Here is a 16,124-nt window from a genome sequence, read left to right as displayed (position 1 = left end):
ACCATATTGCTAATATCTATTCGTGCTCTTCTGATCTAACAAGGTCGATATGGAGTCGAGGGAAAGAGCAGTGTTCTCTCTAGCTGCCTTTCGTTATGTATTTTTTTGTTTTGTTAGATACGGTTGTTAGTTAGTGACCCACGCTATAACATGCCGTCATGGGGAAATTGTGACATAAGTAATCAGTCATCGTTAATGGTTCATGTCAACAGGTCTTCAGTCTACAGGGTAGAGTGAGTGATCGCCATACATTACATCACACGATGATGTCACCCTCTACCTCTTGTTGTTGGGCAGGTGTAAGGCACTAACACTCCGACGCTTCTTCTTCCTCAGACGGAGGGGCGGGAGGGTGGTGATAGGCGTAATGAGCAAGGCATCCAATAGGGACTGAGAGACCGTCCCCTCAGGTGACCTGTGCGGGGTTCTTTTAACGAGGTAGTCATGGAAACACAAGGGGTTGACAGGACAGGAGAGGAGAGGAAAGGAAAGGACAGAAGAGGAGAGGACAGAAGAGGACAGGACAGGACAGGATGACATAATAAGGTAAGACAGGACAGGAGAGGAAAGAAGAGGAGAGGACAGGACAGGACAGAAGAGGAGAGGACAGGACAGAAGAGGAGAGGGGAGGACAGAAGAGGAGAGGGGAGGACAGAAGAGTAGAGAAGAGGACAGGAAGACATAATAATATAAGACAGGACAGGATAGGAGAGGACAGAAGAGGAGAGGGCAGGATAGGACAGGACAGAAGAGGAGAGGGCAGGATAGGAAGACATAATAAGATAAGACAGGAAAGGAGAGGACAGGAGAGGAGAGGACAGAAGAGGAGCGGACAGGACAGAAGAGGAGAGGACAGGACAGGAGAGGAGAGGACAGGACAAAAGAGGACAGGACAGTAAAACAGGAAGACAAGGGGACAGGAGGAGGGCATAAGAAGGTGGGACCGACAGGGTGAAGGGAACAGCTAGGACTGATGAATTCAGTGATGAATGCAGATCCACATTTACAATTACTAAAATCAATCAAGAATACATCCTAAATTGAATGCATCTACTATGATCACTAAACCTCAGGTTAGCAACCTTTACACTCTTGCTCGCGCACACACACACACAGACACACACGCACCCACGCACGCACGCACGCACGCACGCACGCACACGCACACACGCACATACAGCACTGAGCTTTACCTGGCCTGTAAACCAATAACAGTAGAATGGGACCGTATAGCCAGAGTCGGTGCACTAGGGGTGAGGGCCGCTGCGCAGGGACCACCTCGAGGGAGGAACTCCAGTGGGTTCAACAGGAGCTCTCGCCTGCACCCATAGAACAGAGGAAAAGGGGCAGCAGACTTTACACTGATAAGGACACTGGGACAGAGTAGATTGGTATGATTCCCGTACCTCACTGGCTTTGGGGAGAGTAGTGGCTGTACTGCAGACACAGGAGAAAGATGTGTCAGTGGCTGTACTGCAGAGGGGCTGGGAGGGACACAGAGATAAGAGGATGGATGGATAATCATACTGTCAATGAAGGGTTTCTTTCCTACTGTATATAGAGCCACTTGTCCAGAGAAACAAGTGCATTATACTGTAGGCACATAATGAGAAGATCCTCTGGAGTGTGTGCTCATATCATCCTTGTGTGTATCAAGAGTCTTAGAGTAAGAGGGCTGACCTAGGATCAGTGTAGCGGTGCTGATCTAGGATCAGTGTAGCAGGGTTGATCTAGGATTAGAGTTGAAGGGCTGATCTAGGATCAGTGTAGCAGTGCTGATCTAGGATCAGTGTAGCGGTGCTGATCTAGGATCAGTGTAGCAGTGCTGATCTAGGATCAGTGTAGCAGGGTTGATATAGGATCAGTGTAGCAGTGCTGATCTAGGATCAGTGTAGCAGTGCTGATCTAGGATCAGTGTAGCGATGCTGATCTAGGATCAGTGTAGCAAGGCTGATCTAGAATTAGAGTTGAAGGGCTGATCTAGGATCAGTGTAACAGTCCTGATCTAGGATCAGTGTAGCAGGCCTGATCTAGAATTAGGTCTCCCCATCCGATCTTATTCAAATCAAATCGATGTTTATTAGTCGGATACACAGGGTTGCAGATGTTATCGCAGGTGCAGTGAAATGCGTATGTTTCTAGCTTCAACAGTGCAGTAATAATACCTAGTGATACAGAACAATACACAATCCAAACAGTAAATTTTTAAAAATAAGAATATCAGAACGAGCAATGTCAGAGTCCGTATAAATATAGATACACTTACTGTACAAAACATTAGGAACACCTGCTCTTTCCATGACATAGACTGACCAGGTGAATCCAGGTGAAAGCTATGATCCCTTATTGATGTCACCTGTTAAATCCACTTCAATCAATGTTGATGAAGGAGAGGACCCGTTTTTTCAATTTTCACCTAAAATGACATACCCAAATCTAACTGCCTGTAACTCAGGCCCTGAAGCAAGGATATGCATATTCTTGGTACCATTTGAAAGGAAACACTTTGAAGTTTCTGGAAATGTGAATGGAATGTAGGAGAATATAACACAATAGATTTGGTAAAAGATAATACAAAGAAAAAAACAATCATTCTTCATTTATTACTCCAGCCCAGCTGCAATTTAGATTTTGGCAACTAGATGACAGCAGTGTATGTACAACGTTTTAGACTGATCCAATGAACCAATGCATTTCTGTTCAAAATGTTGTATCAAGACTGCCTAAATGTGCCTAATTGGTTTATTAATAACTTTTCATGTTCAAAACTGTGCACTCTCCTCAAACAACGCATGTTATTATTTCACTGCAAAAGCTACTATAAATTGGACAGTGCAGTTAGATTAACAATAATTTAAGCTTTCTGACAATAACAGATATGTATTGGGAAATTTTCTTGTTACTTACAACCTCATGCTAATCGCATTAGCCTACGTTAACTCAATGTCATGCAGGGGACCCACCGATCTTGAAGAAGTTATTAAAGAAGGATTTTTAAGCCTTGAGACAATTGAGACATGGATTGTATATGTGTGCTATCCAGAGGATGATTGACAAGATGGCGCTGACAGACCTGGACACCCTGTTCTTGGCTACGAATCAGCTTTGCAATGACATCTGACCCCTTGACTTTTTCCACATTTTGTTACGTTACTTTGTTGAAGCACCTTTGGCAGCGATTACAGTTTTCTTTGGTATAACCATACAAGCTTGGCACACCTGTATTTGGGGAGTTTCTCCCATTCTTCTCTGCAGATCCTCTCAAGCTCTGTCAGGTTGGATGGGAAACGTTGCGACACAGCTATTTTCAGGTCTCTCCAGAGATGTTCGATCGGTTTCAAGTCCAGGCTCTGGCTGGGCCACTCTAGGACATTCAGAGACTTGTCTCGAAGCCACTTCTACATTGTCTTGGCTGTGTGCTTAGGTTCGTTGTCCTGTTGGAAGTTGAACCTTTGCCCCAGTCTGAGGTCCTGAGCGCTCTGGAGCAGGTTTTCATCAAGGATCTCTCTGTACTTTGATCCGTTCATCTTTCCCTCGATCCTAACTAGTCTCGCAGTCCCTGCCGCTGAAAAACATCCCCACAACATGATGCTGCCACCACCATGCTTCACCATAGGGATGGTGCCAGGTTTCCTCCAGATGTGATGATTGGCATTCAGGCCACAGAGTTCAATCTTGGTTTCATCAGACCAGAGAATCTTGTTTCTCGTGGTCTGAGAGTCTTTAGGTGCCTTTTGGCAAATGGCAAGCGGGCTGTCATGTGCCTTTTCCTGAGGAGTGGCTTCCGTCTGGCCACTCTACCATAAAGGCCTGAATGATGGAGTGCTGCAGAGATGATTTAGATGCACTATTGTAAAGTGGTTGTTCCACTGGATATCATAAGGTGAATGCACCAATTTGTAAGTCGCTCTGGATAAGAGCGTTTGCTAAATGACTTAAATGTAAATGTAAATGTAATGATTGTCCTTCTGGAACGTTCTCCCATCTCCACAGAGGAACTCTGGACCTCTATCAGAGTGACCATCAGGTTCTAGGTCACCGCCCTGACCAAGGCCCTTTTCCCTGATTGCTCAGTTTGGCCGGGCGGCCAGCACTAGGAAGAGTCTTGGTGGTTCCAAACTTCTTCCATTTAAGAATGATGGAGGCCACTGTGTTCTTGGGGACCTTCAATGCTGAATAAATGTTTTTGTACCCTTCCCGAGATCTGTGCCTCGACACAACCCTGTCTCTGAGCTCTACAAACAATTCCTTCAATCTCATGGATTGGTTTTTACTCTGACATCAACTGTCAACTGTGGGACCTTATATAGACAGGTGCCTTTCCAAATCATGTCCAATCAATTGAATTTATCACATGTGGGGTCCAATCAAGCTGTAGATACATCTCAAGGATGATCAATGGAAACAGGATGCACCTGAGCTCAATTTTGAATCTCATAGCAAAGGGTCTGAATACTTATGTAAATAAGGTATTTCTGTTTTAATTTTTTTTATACATTTGCAAACATTTCTAAAAATCTGTTTTTGCTTTGTCATTATGTGGTATTGTGTGTAGATTGATGAGGAAAAACATTTATTTAATCCATTTTAATATAACGTAACAAAATGTGGGAAAAAGTAAAGGGGTATACTTTCCTGTATGTATATGCAACCATATTTTTTTTTATTTGAAGACAAAAGATTAAAGTGCCTCTGAACGGGGTATGGTAGTAGGTGCCAGGCATGCCAGTTGAGTGTCAAGAACTGCAACGCTGCTGGGTTTTTCACGACATCCAGCCAACTTGACACACTGTGGGAAGTATTGGAGTCAATATGGACCAGCATCCCTGTGGAACGCTTTCGACACCTTGTAGAATCCATGCCCTGACGAATTGAGGCAAAAAGGGGTGCAACTCAATATTAGGACAATGTTCCTAATGTTTTGTACACTCAGTGTATATATTTATATATATATGTATATAATGGTGTGTATAGACAGTATGGACAGTATATGAATATAAAAGGTGTGTACAGCAGTAGTTATATTGGATAAGCCATGACTAGAATACAGTATATACATATGAAGTGGGTAAAACAGTATGTAAACATTATTAAAGTGACCAGTGTTCCATTATTAAAGTGACCAGTGTTCAATGACTCTATGTACATAGGGCAGCAGTCTCTAAGGTGCAGGGTAGAGTACCGGGTGGTAGCCGGCTAGTAACAGTGACTAAGGTTCAGGGCAGGGTACTGGGGGAGGCTAGTAACAGTGACTAAGGTTCAGGGCAGGGTACTGGGCGGAGGCTGGCTAGTGGTGACTGTTTAACAGTCTGATGGCCTGGAGATAGAAGCTGTTTTGTCAGTCTCTCTGTCCCAGCGTTGATGCACCTGTACGGTCTCTTCCAACTAGATGGTAGCGAGGTGAACAGGCAGTGGCTCGGGTAGCTGAGGTCCTTCATTATTATCTAAAAGGCCAAACTGATCCTAGATCAGCACACATTACTAATCTGAGATGTATTATGTCTCTGCATTATTATCTAAAAAGCCAAACTGATCCTATATCAGCACACGACTAATCTGAGATGCACTATGTCTCTGCAGTGTTTACCCGGGGTAGACACCGGTTCTAAACTGTAATTTTGTTACAAGGGGTTGATACTTTAACCCCAGTGTTTTCTAGAGCTGTGGTCCAAGGCCTTAACGTACATTCCTCTACTAATGCCCTGCATCAATGTTTATTGAGAAAGTCTCACTAAAGCCCTGGACCAAGGCTAAACCAATCACATGTTTCTGCTGTTCTGACCTCACCTGGTCAACCTTCCAATGGGAGGAAAATAATGAATGGTGCTTGCTGACTGAGGGCTTTTTATGATCAATTTCACAATAATTAGTTTTGCTTTGTTGTACCTGTGCATAGGTGAGAGAGGAGCCGTATGTATATGGTCTGTAGTAGAGGAGAAGTCATTGTGATGGACATCACTAGCTTCCCAATCCCACCCAATGGCTTGAATCTCTCCTAGGTCACCATCGCCCTCTAGCGGTGTCAAAAGGGAACTGCTAGAGGAATGAAAAAGGAACATGTGGAACATGATAGAGCCACATACCCTGACCATAACGTTTGTGCTTCACCATTGCATATATAATAATATATATATATATATATATATATATATATATATATATATATATATATATATATATATATATAATATATAATCATCAAATCAAATTTTATTTGTCATGTGTTTTGTAAACAACAGGTGTAGACTAACAGTGAAATGCTTAATTGTGGGTCCTTTTCCAACAACGCAGAGTTAAAAATAAAGATACAAAAATATACATATAGCACCAGTCAAAAGTATGGACACACCTACTCATTCAAAGGTTTTCTTTATTTGTACTATTTCCTACATTGTAGAATAATAGCGCAGACATCAGCACTATGAAATAACACATATGGAATCATGTACTGTACGTAGGGGTAGAGTAACTAGGCAACAGGATAGATGATAGACTGAGCTGTAACAGCAGCGTATGTGTGAGAAAGTGTGTGTGCGGCATCAGTATACATGTGCGCACATGTTATGTGTGTGTCTGTGGACGTATGTTGTGTGTGTGTATGTCTATGTGTGTGTTGGGGTGTCAGTGTAAGTGTGTTAGTCCAGTGTGTGTGCATAGAATCAGTGCCGGAGAGTTAAAAAAGGGTAAATGCAGGTAGTCCGGGTAACCATTTGATTAGCCATTTAGCACTCTTGTTTAGCAGTCATGGCTTGGGGGTAGAAGTTGTTCAGGGTCCTGTTGGTGCACTGGTGTCGTGCTATAACAGAGGGAACAGTCTATGGCTTGGGTGGCTGGAGTCTTTGACAATCTTTTGTGCCTTCCTCTGACACCGCCTGGTATAGAGGTCCTGGATGGGAGCTCGACCCCAGTGATGTACTGGGTGGTATGCACTACCCCCTGTAGCGACTTGCGGTCGGGTGCATTGCAGTTTCCGTACCAAGCGGTAATGCAGCCAGTCAAGATGCTCTCAATGGTGTGTAACAGGGTTGAAATAGATATCCTTAAGTTGTGTGAGTTTTGTCATAATTAAGCAGCCAGGTTATGTATATGTATGAACAGTTGTGGCGACACCTGCTGTATTGTTTGTGTAACTGCATCTCCATGATCACGCAGCATCCAGCCAAAGAGTTGCTAAACTTTGATGGAGGTATGTATCGTGCTCCATGCTGCACCCAGTGTTTTCACTTTTAAAAAGATATCTGATGTATGTTAGGCTGAAAACTATATTGTTTTGTAATCCCTATCGATGTGGACATGTTATGTGATAGTGTTACAGAATTGTGTCCTGTATTTACAACTTAATGGACATTTACAAAGTTAGCACGTTGCTGTACGCTAAAGGCTAGCTAGCGTCTGTCCTGTACTTTCCTTGCTAATGAGGTTAGTCACCTCGTGAAGTGTACATTTATTTTTATTTCATGTCACTCAGATTTCATGACGGATTTGCAGTTGCTCTGAAGTTTACACATTGTGTTGTGTGTATGTCTGCAGAATAAACTATGAAAGAGAACAGCACTGTGTCCTGTGTCGATGAGCCTAATGAGAGCTGTTACAGGTGCAGCTGTAGAACGTGTTCAGGATCCTTACATGCTGATCACATCTCTCGCGTTGCAAAATAAATGTAAACATACATGTTATTCAATTATTGCACTCACACTGCTTGCGTCGCGAACGAGCGTCTGCGTTGCCAAGCGCTAAAATAGAAGTCAGTTCTATTTGTGACGCTGAACGCGGGGCAAGTCCTGCCTCTCCCATCTCCTCATTGGATTATAGAAGCAGATACCCACGTGCCATCTCCTCATTGGTTATACCCACGTGGGTGATTGAAAGATTAATGAAAGTTAGATGCCAATTGCCATATAACGTCCAAAGAAGAAAAAGCCTGGAAGGAGGAGAGATGACTAGAAACGATTCTGTTGACCGTTTTATGTGTGGATTAATTGTTGGAGTAGAGGACCAGGTGCATTTTAGGTAAAATAACAACTCAACGTTTATATCCCAGGACAGATTATCTAGTAAGAGCAAGCTAGCAACAGCAAGCTAGCTAAATAGGAAAAATTAGCTAGCAACTGCAAATAGCCAGCTAAATTCAAATCAAATTGTATTAGTCACATGCACCGAATACAACAGGCCTTACAGTGAAATGCTTACTTGCGAGCCCCTAACCAACAATGTGGTTAAAAATAAAATAATAAATACGGATAAGAATAAGAAATACAATTAACAAGTAATTAAAGAGCAGCTGTAAAATAACAATAGCAACACTATATACAGGGGGGTACCGGTACAGAGTCAATGTGCGGGGGCACCAGTTAGTTAGTTGAGGTAATATGTACATGTGGGTAGAGTTATTAAAGTGACTATGCATAGATGATAACAACAGAGAGTAGCACGGTGCAAAGTGGGGGGGCAATGCAAATAGTCTGGGAAGCCATTTGATTAGCTGTTCAGGAATCTTATGGCTTGGGGGTAGAAGCTGTTTAGAAGCCTCTTGGACCTAGACTTGGTGCTCTGGTACCGCTTGCCGTGCGGTAGCAGAGAGAACAGCCTATGACTCCAGGGTGGCTGGAGTCTTTGACAATTTTTAGGGCCTTCCTCTGACATCGCCTGGTATACAGGTCCTGGATGGCAGGGAGCTTGGCCCCAGTGATGTACTGGGCTGTTTGCACTACCCTCTGTAGTGCCTTGCGGTCGGTATGCTCTTGATGGTGCAGCTGTAGAACCTTTTGAGGATCTGCGGACCCATGCCAAACATTTTCAGTCTCCTGAGGGGGAATAGGTTTTGTCGTTCCCTCTTCACAACTGTCTTGGTGTGCTTGGAAAATGTTAGTTTGTTGGTGATGTGGACACCAAGGAACTTAAAGCTCTCAACCTGCTCCACTGCAGCACCATCGATGAGAAGGGGGTGTACTCGGTCCTCTTTTTCCTGTAGTCCACAATCATCTCCTTTGTCTTGATCACGTTGAGGGAGAGGTTGTTGTCCTGGCAACACACGGCCAGGTCTCTGACCTCCTCCCTATAGGTTGTCTCATCGGCAAACGTTATGATGGTGTTGGAGTCGTGCCTGGCCGTGCAGTCGTGAGTGAACAAGGAGTACAGGAGGGGACTGAGCACGCACCCCTGAGGGGCCCCTGTGTTGAGGATCAGCATGGTGGATGTGTTGTTACCTACCCTTACCACCTGGGAGCGGCCCATCAGGATATCCAGGATACAGTTGCAGAGGGAGGTGTTTAGTCCCAGGGCCCTTAGCTGATGAGCTTTGAGGGCACTCTGTTCCTTTTGTCCAGGTGGGAAAGGGCAGTGTGGAGTGCAATAGAGATTGGATCATCTGTGGATCTGTTGTGGTGGTATGAAAATTAGAGTGGGTCTATGGTTTCTGGGATAATGGTGTTGATGTGAGCCATGACCAGCCTTTCATAGCACTTCATGGCTACAGAAGTGAGTGCTACGGGTCGGTAGTCATTTAGGCAGGTTAGCTTAGTGTTCTTGGGCACAGGCACTATGGTGGTCTGATTAAAACATGTCGGTATTACAGACTCAGACAGGGAGAGGTTGAAAATGTCAGTGAAGACACTTGCCAGTTGGTCAGCGCATGCTCGTAGTACACGTCCTGGTAATCCCTCTGGCCATGCGGCCTTGTGAATGTTGACCTGTTTAAAGGTCTTACTCACATCGGCTGCGGAGAGTGTCATCACACAGTCTTCCGGAACAGCTGGTGCTCTCGTGCATGTTTCAGTGCCATTTGCCTCAATGCGAGCAAAAAAGTAGTTTGGTAGGCGATAAATGTTTAAGGCTTTTTGACCTGTCCCCAAACTAATATAATAGGTTCAGAGTTTGTTTTGATATTTAAACCTATGTGTCGTGATCGCGTTTGTGTGGGGGGGACAAAACCAATTTGCGCACGATGGCGCACATGTGCGGACGTTTTGGGTACGGTGTTAGGGACCATGCCAAATCTTTTCAGCCTCCTGATGGGGAAGAAATGTTTTTGTGTGGGTTGTGAAGAGATTCACTTAGCTGTCATCAAGTCAAAGGGTGGCTACTTTGAAGAACCTCAAATATAAAATGTATTTTTATATGTTTAACACTTTTTTGGATACTACATGATTCCATATGTGCTATTTCATAGTTTTGATGTCTTCACTATTCTACAATATAGAAAATAGTATGATAAAGAAAAACCCTGGAATGAGTAGGTGTGTCTAAACCTTTGACTGGTACTGTAGATACCCAAAATTGCTAACCACCTTTGTTATTCCTTTGTATTGGGGACAAAATGATCTGAAACAACCATAACAAACAGCAAATGCATCCAACAAATGTGTAGAAATCACTAGCTTGATGTAGTCATTAGCGCTATGAATATGGGACCAAATACTAAACTTTTTATTAAATACACATATTGGTGAATTTGTCCCAATACTTTTGGTCCCCTAAAATGGGGGAACTATATACAAAAACTTCTGTCATTTCTAAACTGTTCACCCGATATGGATGAAAATACCCTCAAATTAAAGATGACAGTCTGCACTTTAACCTCATATCATTGTATCATTTCAATCCAAAGTGTGGAGTACAGAGCCAAAACAACAACAAAATGTGTCACTGTCCCAATAGTCTTGGAGCTCACTGACAGTGAGGAGTCGAAAGGTCAAAGGTGAAAAGGTCAGCAGTCAGAGAGTGGATGAGTGTGACTGTGCCTGACCGGGCCATCGTTTGTCTCAGCTATTATGGGAGAACTATTGTCCGAGAGAAGGAGAAGAAGAAGAAGATAGAAAGGGAGACAGGGAAAGGGGGAAACGAAGGCTTCGTAACTTTATTGAAACATCATGACAACTCATGATGACATCACATTCCAAGCACATAACAGAAGTTGAGGCTAATATACCCTGTACATAATGTAATGTATTAAAGAGATTCTCCGGTACGTTCGTATACTTTTTAGCCAGTAGTTCTGAAAGTAGCGCTCACAAGCCAAGTGTTTCCCGAAGATTGCGCACCATGTCTCTCTCTCTCTCTCTCTCTCTCTCTCTCTCTCTCTCTCTCTCTCTCTCTCTCTCTCTCTCTCTCTCTCTCTCTCTCTCTCTCTCTCTCTCTCTCTCTCTCTCTCTCTCTCTCTCTCTCTCTCTCTCTCTCTCTCTCTCTGCTGTGGGTGCATGATGTGGCTCTTGCTATAATTTTAGTTGTCATCACAATACATGGTCTTATAAGTTATAAAAACTCAATCCCAGGGATGAAATGATACAAGCAAAAGTCATCTGTTTCTAACAATAATACAACTTTTCTTCTCCAGAAAAACTTGTCTTCCAAGAGTGTCTGAATACCTTTCACAGAAAACACTTCTCCAGGACATGCCAGAGTAGGAGTGCTGATCTAGGATCAGTTCCCTGCTGTCTTATTCAGAGGGGAGGAGACAGGTTAAAGAAGGATTTTTAAGCCTTGTGACAATTGAAAGATGTATTGTGTATGTGTGCCATTCAGAGGTTGAATGGGCAAGACAAAATATTTAAGTGCACTTTGAATGGGTTATGGTAGTAGGTGCCAAGCGCACCGGTTTGAGTGCGTCAAGAACTGCAACGCTGCTGGGGTTTTCACACTCAAGAGTTTCCTGTGTATCAACAATGGTCCACCACCCAAAGGACATCAAGCAAACATGACACAACTGTGGGAAGTATAGTAGTCAACATGCGCCATCATCCTCGTGGATTGCTTTCGACGCCTTGTAAAGTCCATGCCCCAAAAAATTGAGGCTGTTCTGCGGCTGTTCCTAATGTTTTGTATCCTCAGTGTATGTACTTAATATGTTTGATTACTCTGTTAACCACAGCAGCAGAGGAATCTACACCACAATGGAAATAACCCTTATTGTTTTATTGTGTTTTATCCCCAGTAATATTGTGTGTCACGTGGCTGGAGCAACTTCTACTTTTAATGGTCACATGATATAGTACAACCAACCAATCAGACAGTCAACCAATCAACCATCAGTAGACACTGTATCAGGTTTCAAACATGACCCAACTGTTACACTAAGATATTGCATCTCTCTGAAGAGCTATATACTACAGACCATTATACTATAGATAAATATACTATAGACCATTATACTATAGATAAATATACTATAGACCATTATACTATAGATAAATATACTATATAAATATACTACAGACCATTATACTATCGATAAATATACTACAGACCATTATACTATAGATAAATATACTATATAAATATACTACAGACCATTATACTATAGATAAATATACTACAGACCATTATACTATAGATAAATATACTACAGACCATTATACTATAGATAAATATACTACAGACCATTATACTATAGATAAATATACTACAGACCATTATACTATAGATAAATATACTACAGACCATTATACTATAGATAAATATACTACAGACCATTATACTATAGATAAATATACTACAGACCATTATACTATAGATAAATATACTACAGACCATTATACTATTGATAAATATACTATAGACCATTATACTATAGATAAATATACTATAGACCATTATACTATAGGTAAATATACTATATAAATATACTATAGACCATTATACTATAGATAAATATACCACAGACCATTATACTATAGATAAATATACCACAGACCATTATACTATAGATAAATATACTACAGACCATTATACTATAGATAAATATACTACAGACCATTATACTATAGATAAATATACTACAGACCATTATACTATAGATAAATATACTATAGACCATTATACTATAGATACATATACTATAGACCATTATACTATAGATAAATACACTACAGACCATTATACTATAGATAAATATACTACAGACCATTATACTATAGATAAATATACTATAGACCATTATACTATAGATACATATACTATAGACCATTATACTATAGATAAATATACTATAGACCATTATACTATAGATAAATATACTATATAAATATACTACAGACCATTATACTATAGATAAATATACTATATATAAATAGACTACAGACCATTATACTATAGATAAATATACTATAGACCATTATACTATAGATACATATACTATAGACCATTATACTATAGATAAATATACTATAGACCATTATACTATAGATACATATACTATAGACCATTATACTATAGATAAATATACTATAGACCATTATACTATAGATAAATATACTATAAAAATACACTATAGACCATTATACTATAGATAAATATACTATATAAATATACTATAGACCATTATACTATAGATAAATATACTATAAACCATTATACTATAGATAAATATACTACAGACCATTATACTATAGATAAATATACTACAGACCATTATACTATAGATAAATATACTACAGACCATTATACTATAGATAAATATACTATGGAAGAATCTCCTATAGAGGAATATACTGTGAGATTGTGAGCCAAACTGGGTAGTAAAATTAGTAGGGAAACAGTCGATGACATTTGGGATGGCAGTTGTGCTCTAGGCTAATACGCACGCACACACACACACACACACACACACACACACACACACACACACACACACACACACACACACACACACACACACACACACACACACACACACACACACACACACACACACACACACACACACACGGCAACCCGCAAGGTCTGAGCAAGAGCCCCTCCCCCAACCAAATTCATTATTTTCTTTAAGAAAAAAAGAAAAAAACATTGGACAGAGAAAACTGTTTTATAGTTCATCTGGTGCTATTTTACACATTCTGCCATGAGGCTGAGAGAAAAATCTAATTTCCTGTGATTCAAAAAAATCTTCATACGGTATCTGGGGGGCACGATCTCCAGAGGGACACCAACCCAAAAAGCTTGGGGGGCCCCTGCCTTGCGGGGGGGGGGGGGGGGGGGGGGGGGGGGGGGTCTACTACACCAGTGACACACTCACACAAACAGAGGGCACTATTGGAGAGTAAGGACGTTGAGTGTGCGTGCAGACACCCCGTGATGCCAGTCTCTCAGCTTGGTGTATTTCGGTCCGATCACCTGGGTGTTCACCTTTTTCGCTCTGCCACCCACCCGGGAAGGAGTGAGGAGAGAGAGGAGAGGGAGAGAGGGAGTGAGGAGAGAGGGAGAGAGGAGAGAGGGAGAGAGGAGAGGGAGAGGGAGTGAGGAGAGAGGGGTGAGGAGAGGGAGTGAGGAGAGAGGGAGTGAGGAAAGGGAGAGGAGAGAGGAGTGAGGAGAGGGAGAGAGGAGTGAGGAGAGAGGGAGAGAAGAGTGAGAGAGGAGAGATGGTTGAGGAGAGAGGGAGTAAGGAGAGCGGAGTGAGGAGAGATGGTTGAGGAGAGAGGGAGTGAGGAGAGAGGGAGAGAGGAGAGAGGAGAGGAGAGAGGGAGAGGGAGTGGGGAGAGAGGGGTGAGGAGAGAGGGAGTGAGGAAAGGGAGTGAGGAGAGAGGGAGAGAAGAGTGTGAGTGAGAAGAGAGGGAGTAAGGAGAGCAGAGTGAGGAGAGATGGTTGAGGAGAGAGGGAGTGAGGAGAGAGGGAGAGAGGAGAGGGAGTGAGGAGAGGGAGTGGGGAGAGAGGAGTGAGGAGAGAGGGAGTGAGGAGAGAGGGAGAGAGGAGAGAGGGAGAGGAGAGGGAGTGGGGAGAGAGGGGTGAGGAGAGGGAGTGAGGAGAGAGGGAGTGAGGAAAGGGAGAGGAGTGAGGAGAGAGGGAGAGAGTTAGTGAAGAGTGAGTGAGTGAGGAGACAGTAAAGAAGGTTGAGGAGAGAGGGAGTGAGGAGAGGAGAGGGGGAGAGAGGAGAGAGAGAGAGGAGTGGGGAGAGAGGAGAGAGGGAGTGAGGAGAGAGGAGTGAGGAGAGGGAGTGAGGAGAGAGGGAGTGAGGAAAGGGAGAGGAGCGAGGGAGAGAGGAGTGAGAGGGAGTGAGGAGAGGGAGAGAGGAGTGAGGAGAGATGGTTGAGGAGAGAGGGAGTGAAGAGAGAGGAGTGATGAGAGAGGGAGAGAGGAGTGAGGAGAGAGGGCGAGTGACGAAGAAAGTCAAGAAGAGGAAGAGAAAAGAAAACGAGAATTTAATAAAACTATATATGGAAATATAAACTCAAGTTGTAGAAGCTATGCCATGATGCCACTTTATGATGCGCTAAAGACACTGTTATGGATACGTCATGAACAACACTTCATGTGTTATCGAAAAGCTGAATAAAGGACAAATGGATGATAATGGAATGAGTTGCTGGTCACAGCAATCCAGGAAGCATGATCACATCACACACGGGTGAGCATTCCAAATAGACCAACAGGCCCTGGTCAAAAGCAGTGCACTATACAGGAAATAGGATGGCATTTGGGACGGAATCAAGAAGCCATGCACATCCCCAGTCATGAAGATGCTTCTATAAGGAAAGACAGTGGTCATTAATGACCACAGCATGATCAAGCACTGCCAGATCCACGTGAATACCAAGACAAACTGCAAGGCGACCGCAAATCATGACCACAGCACTATAATCACCTAAACACCACAGACTGCACCACGGTCATGTTCACAAGAAAACCACAGAAAGCAACACACACACACACACACACAGATAGGTAGTATGTCGAACATACTGTAGTAAATATTGTTACATTTGGAAAACACATTATTTTGGAGGACCTCATCTATAACTCTGTTCTCTCATGGGAAAACCAAATCCACTACAGCCAGTCCACACTGCAGGGTGACATTTTCCCTAGGTACAGATCTAGGAACAGCTTCCCCTCCCCAATCCTAACCTTAACAAATATTAGGAAAAATGCAAAACTCACCCAAGATTTGCATCTTGTTGTGGGTTGATGCCAGCCACTAGGCCCACCCCAGAGTCACATTCACTACAACTATGCTAAGCACAGGCCCAGAGTCAGACCTCCCAGATTGAAACAGTTTACTGTAGCTCCGGCTACGCCAGGTTAATCTCAAGTGGCTTCCTCCCTCTAATTTGGTGGTCAACTAAGCATGCAGGAGTTACTGTAACAGGATTTGGGCATTTGGAATAGTGTGTGTGGTGTGTGGTGTGTGTGTGTGT

General features: G+C 42.8%; 1 protein-coding gene across 9 annotated transcripts in view; it reads right to left on the bottom strand.

The window, feature by feature from the left end:
- pdlim5a (PDZ and LIM domain 5a) overlaps positions 1-16,124 on the bottom strand; it is a 128,881-nt gene that overhangs the window by 20,399 nt on the left and 92,358 nt on the right. For 5 of the 9 annotated variants that reach the window (XM_055918699.1, XM_055918698.1, XM_055918701.1 and 2 more), the window contains 3 exons: positions 5,887-6,036; positions 1,194-1,484; positions 281-427 (listed from right to left, as the gene is read on the bottom strand). The exons of 2 other annotated variants lie outside the window; for them this stretch is intronic. In XM_055918699.1, the coding sequence (XP_055774674.1) occupies positions 281-427; positions 1,194-1,484; positions 5,887-6,036 (588 nt within the window). The remainder of the gene's footprint in view (positions 1-280; positions 428-1,193; positions 1,485-5,886; positions 6,037-16,124) is intronic. 2 more of the 9 variants (XM_055918702.1, XM_055918700.1) reach the window with 2 other exon arrangements.

This window comes from Salvelinus fontinalis, chromosome 4 (genome assembly GCF_029448725.1).
Source record: "Salvelinus fontinalis isolate EN_2023a chromosome 4, ASM2944872v1, whole genome shotgun sequence".
NCBI classification, from domain to species: Eukaryota; Metazoa; Chordata; class Actinopteri; order Salmoniformes; family Salmonidae; genus Salvelinus; species Salvelinus fontinalis.
Note: the sequence above shows the minus strand (reverse complement) of the source record. Positions and strands in the feature narration are given on the sequence as shown.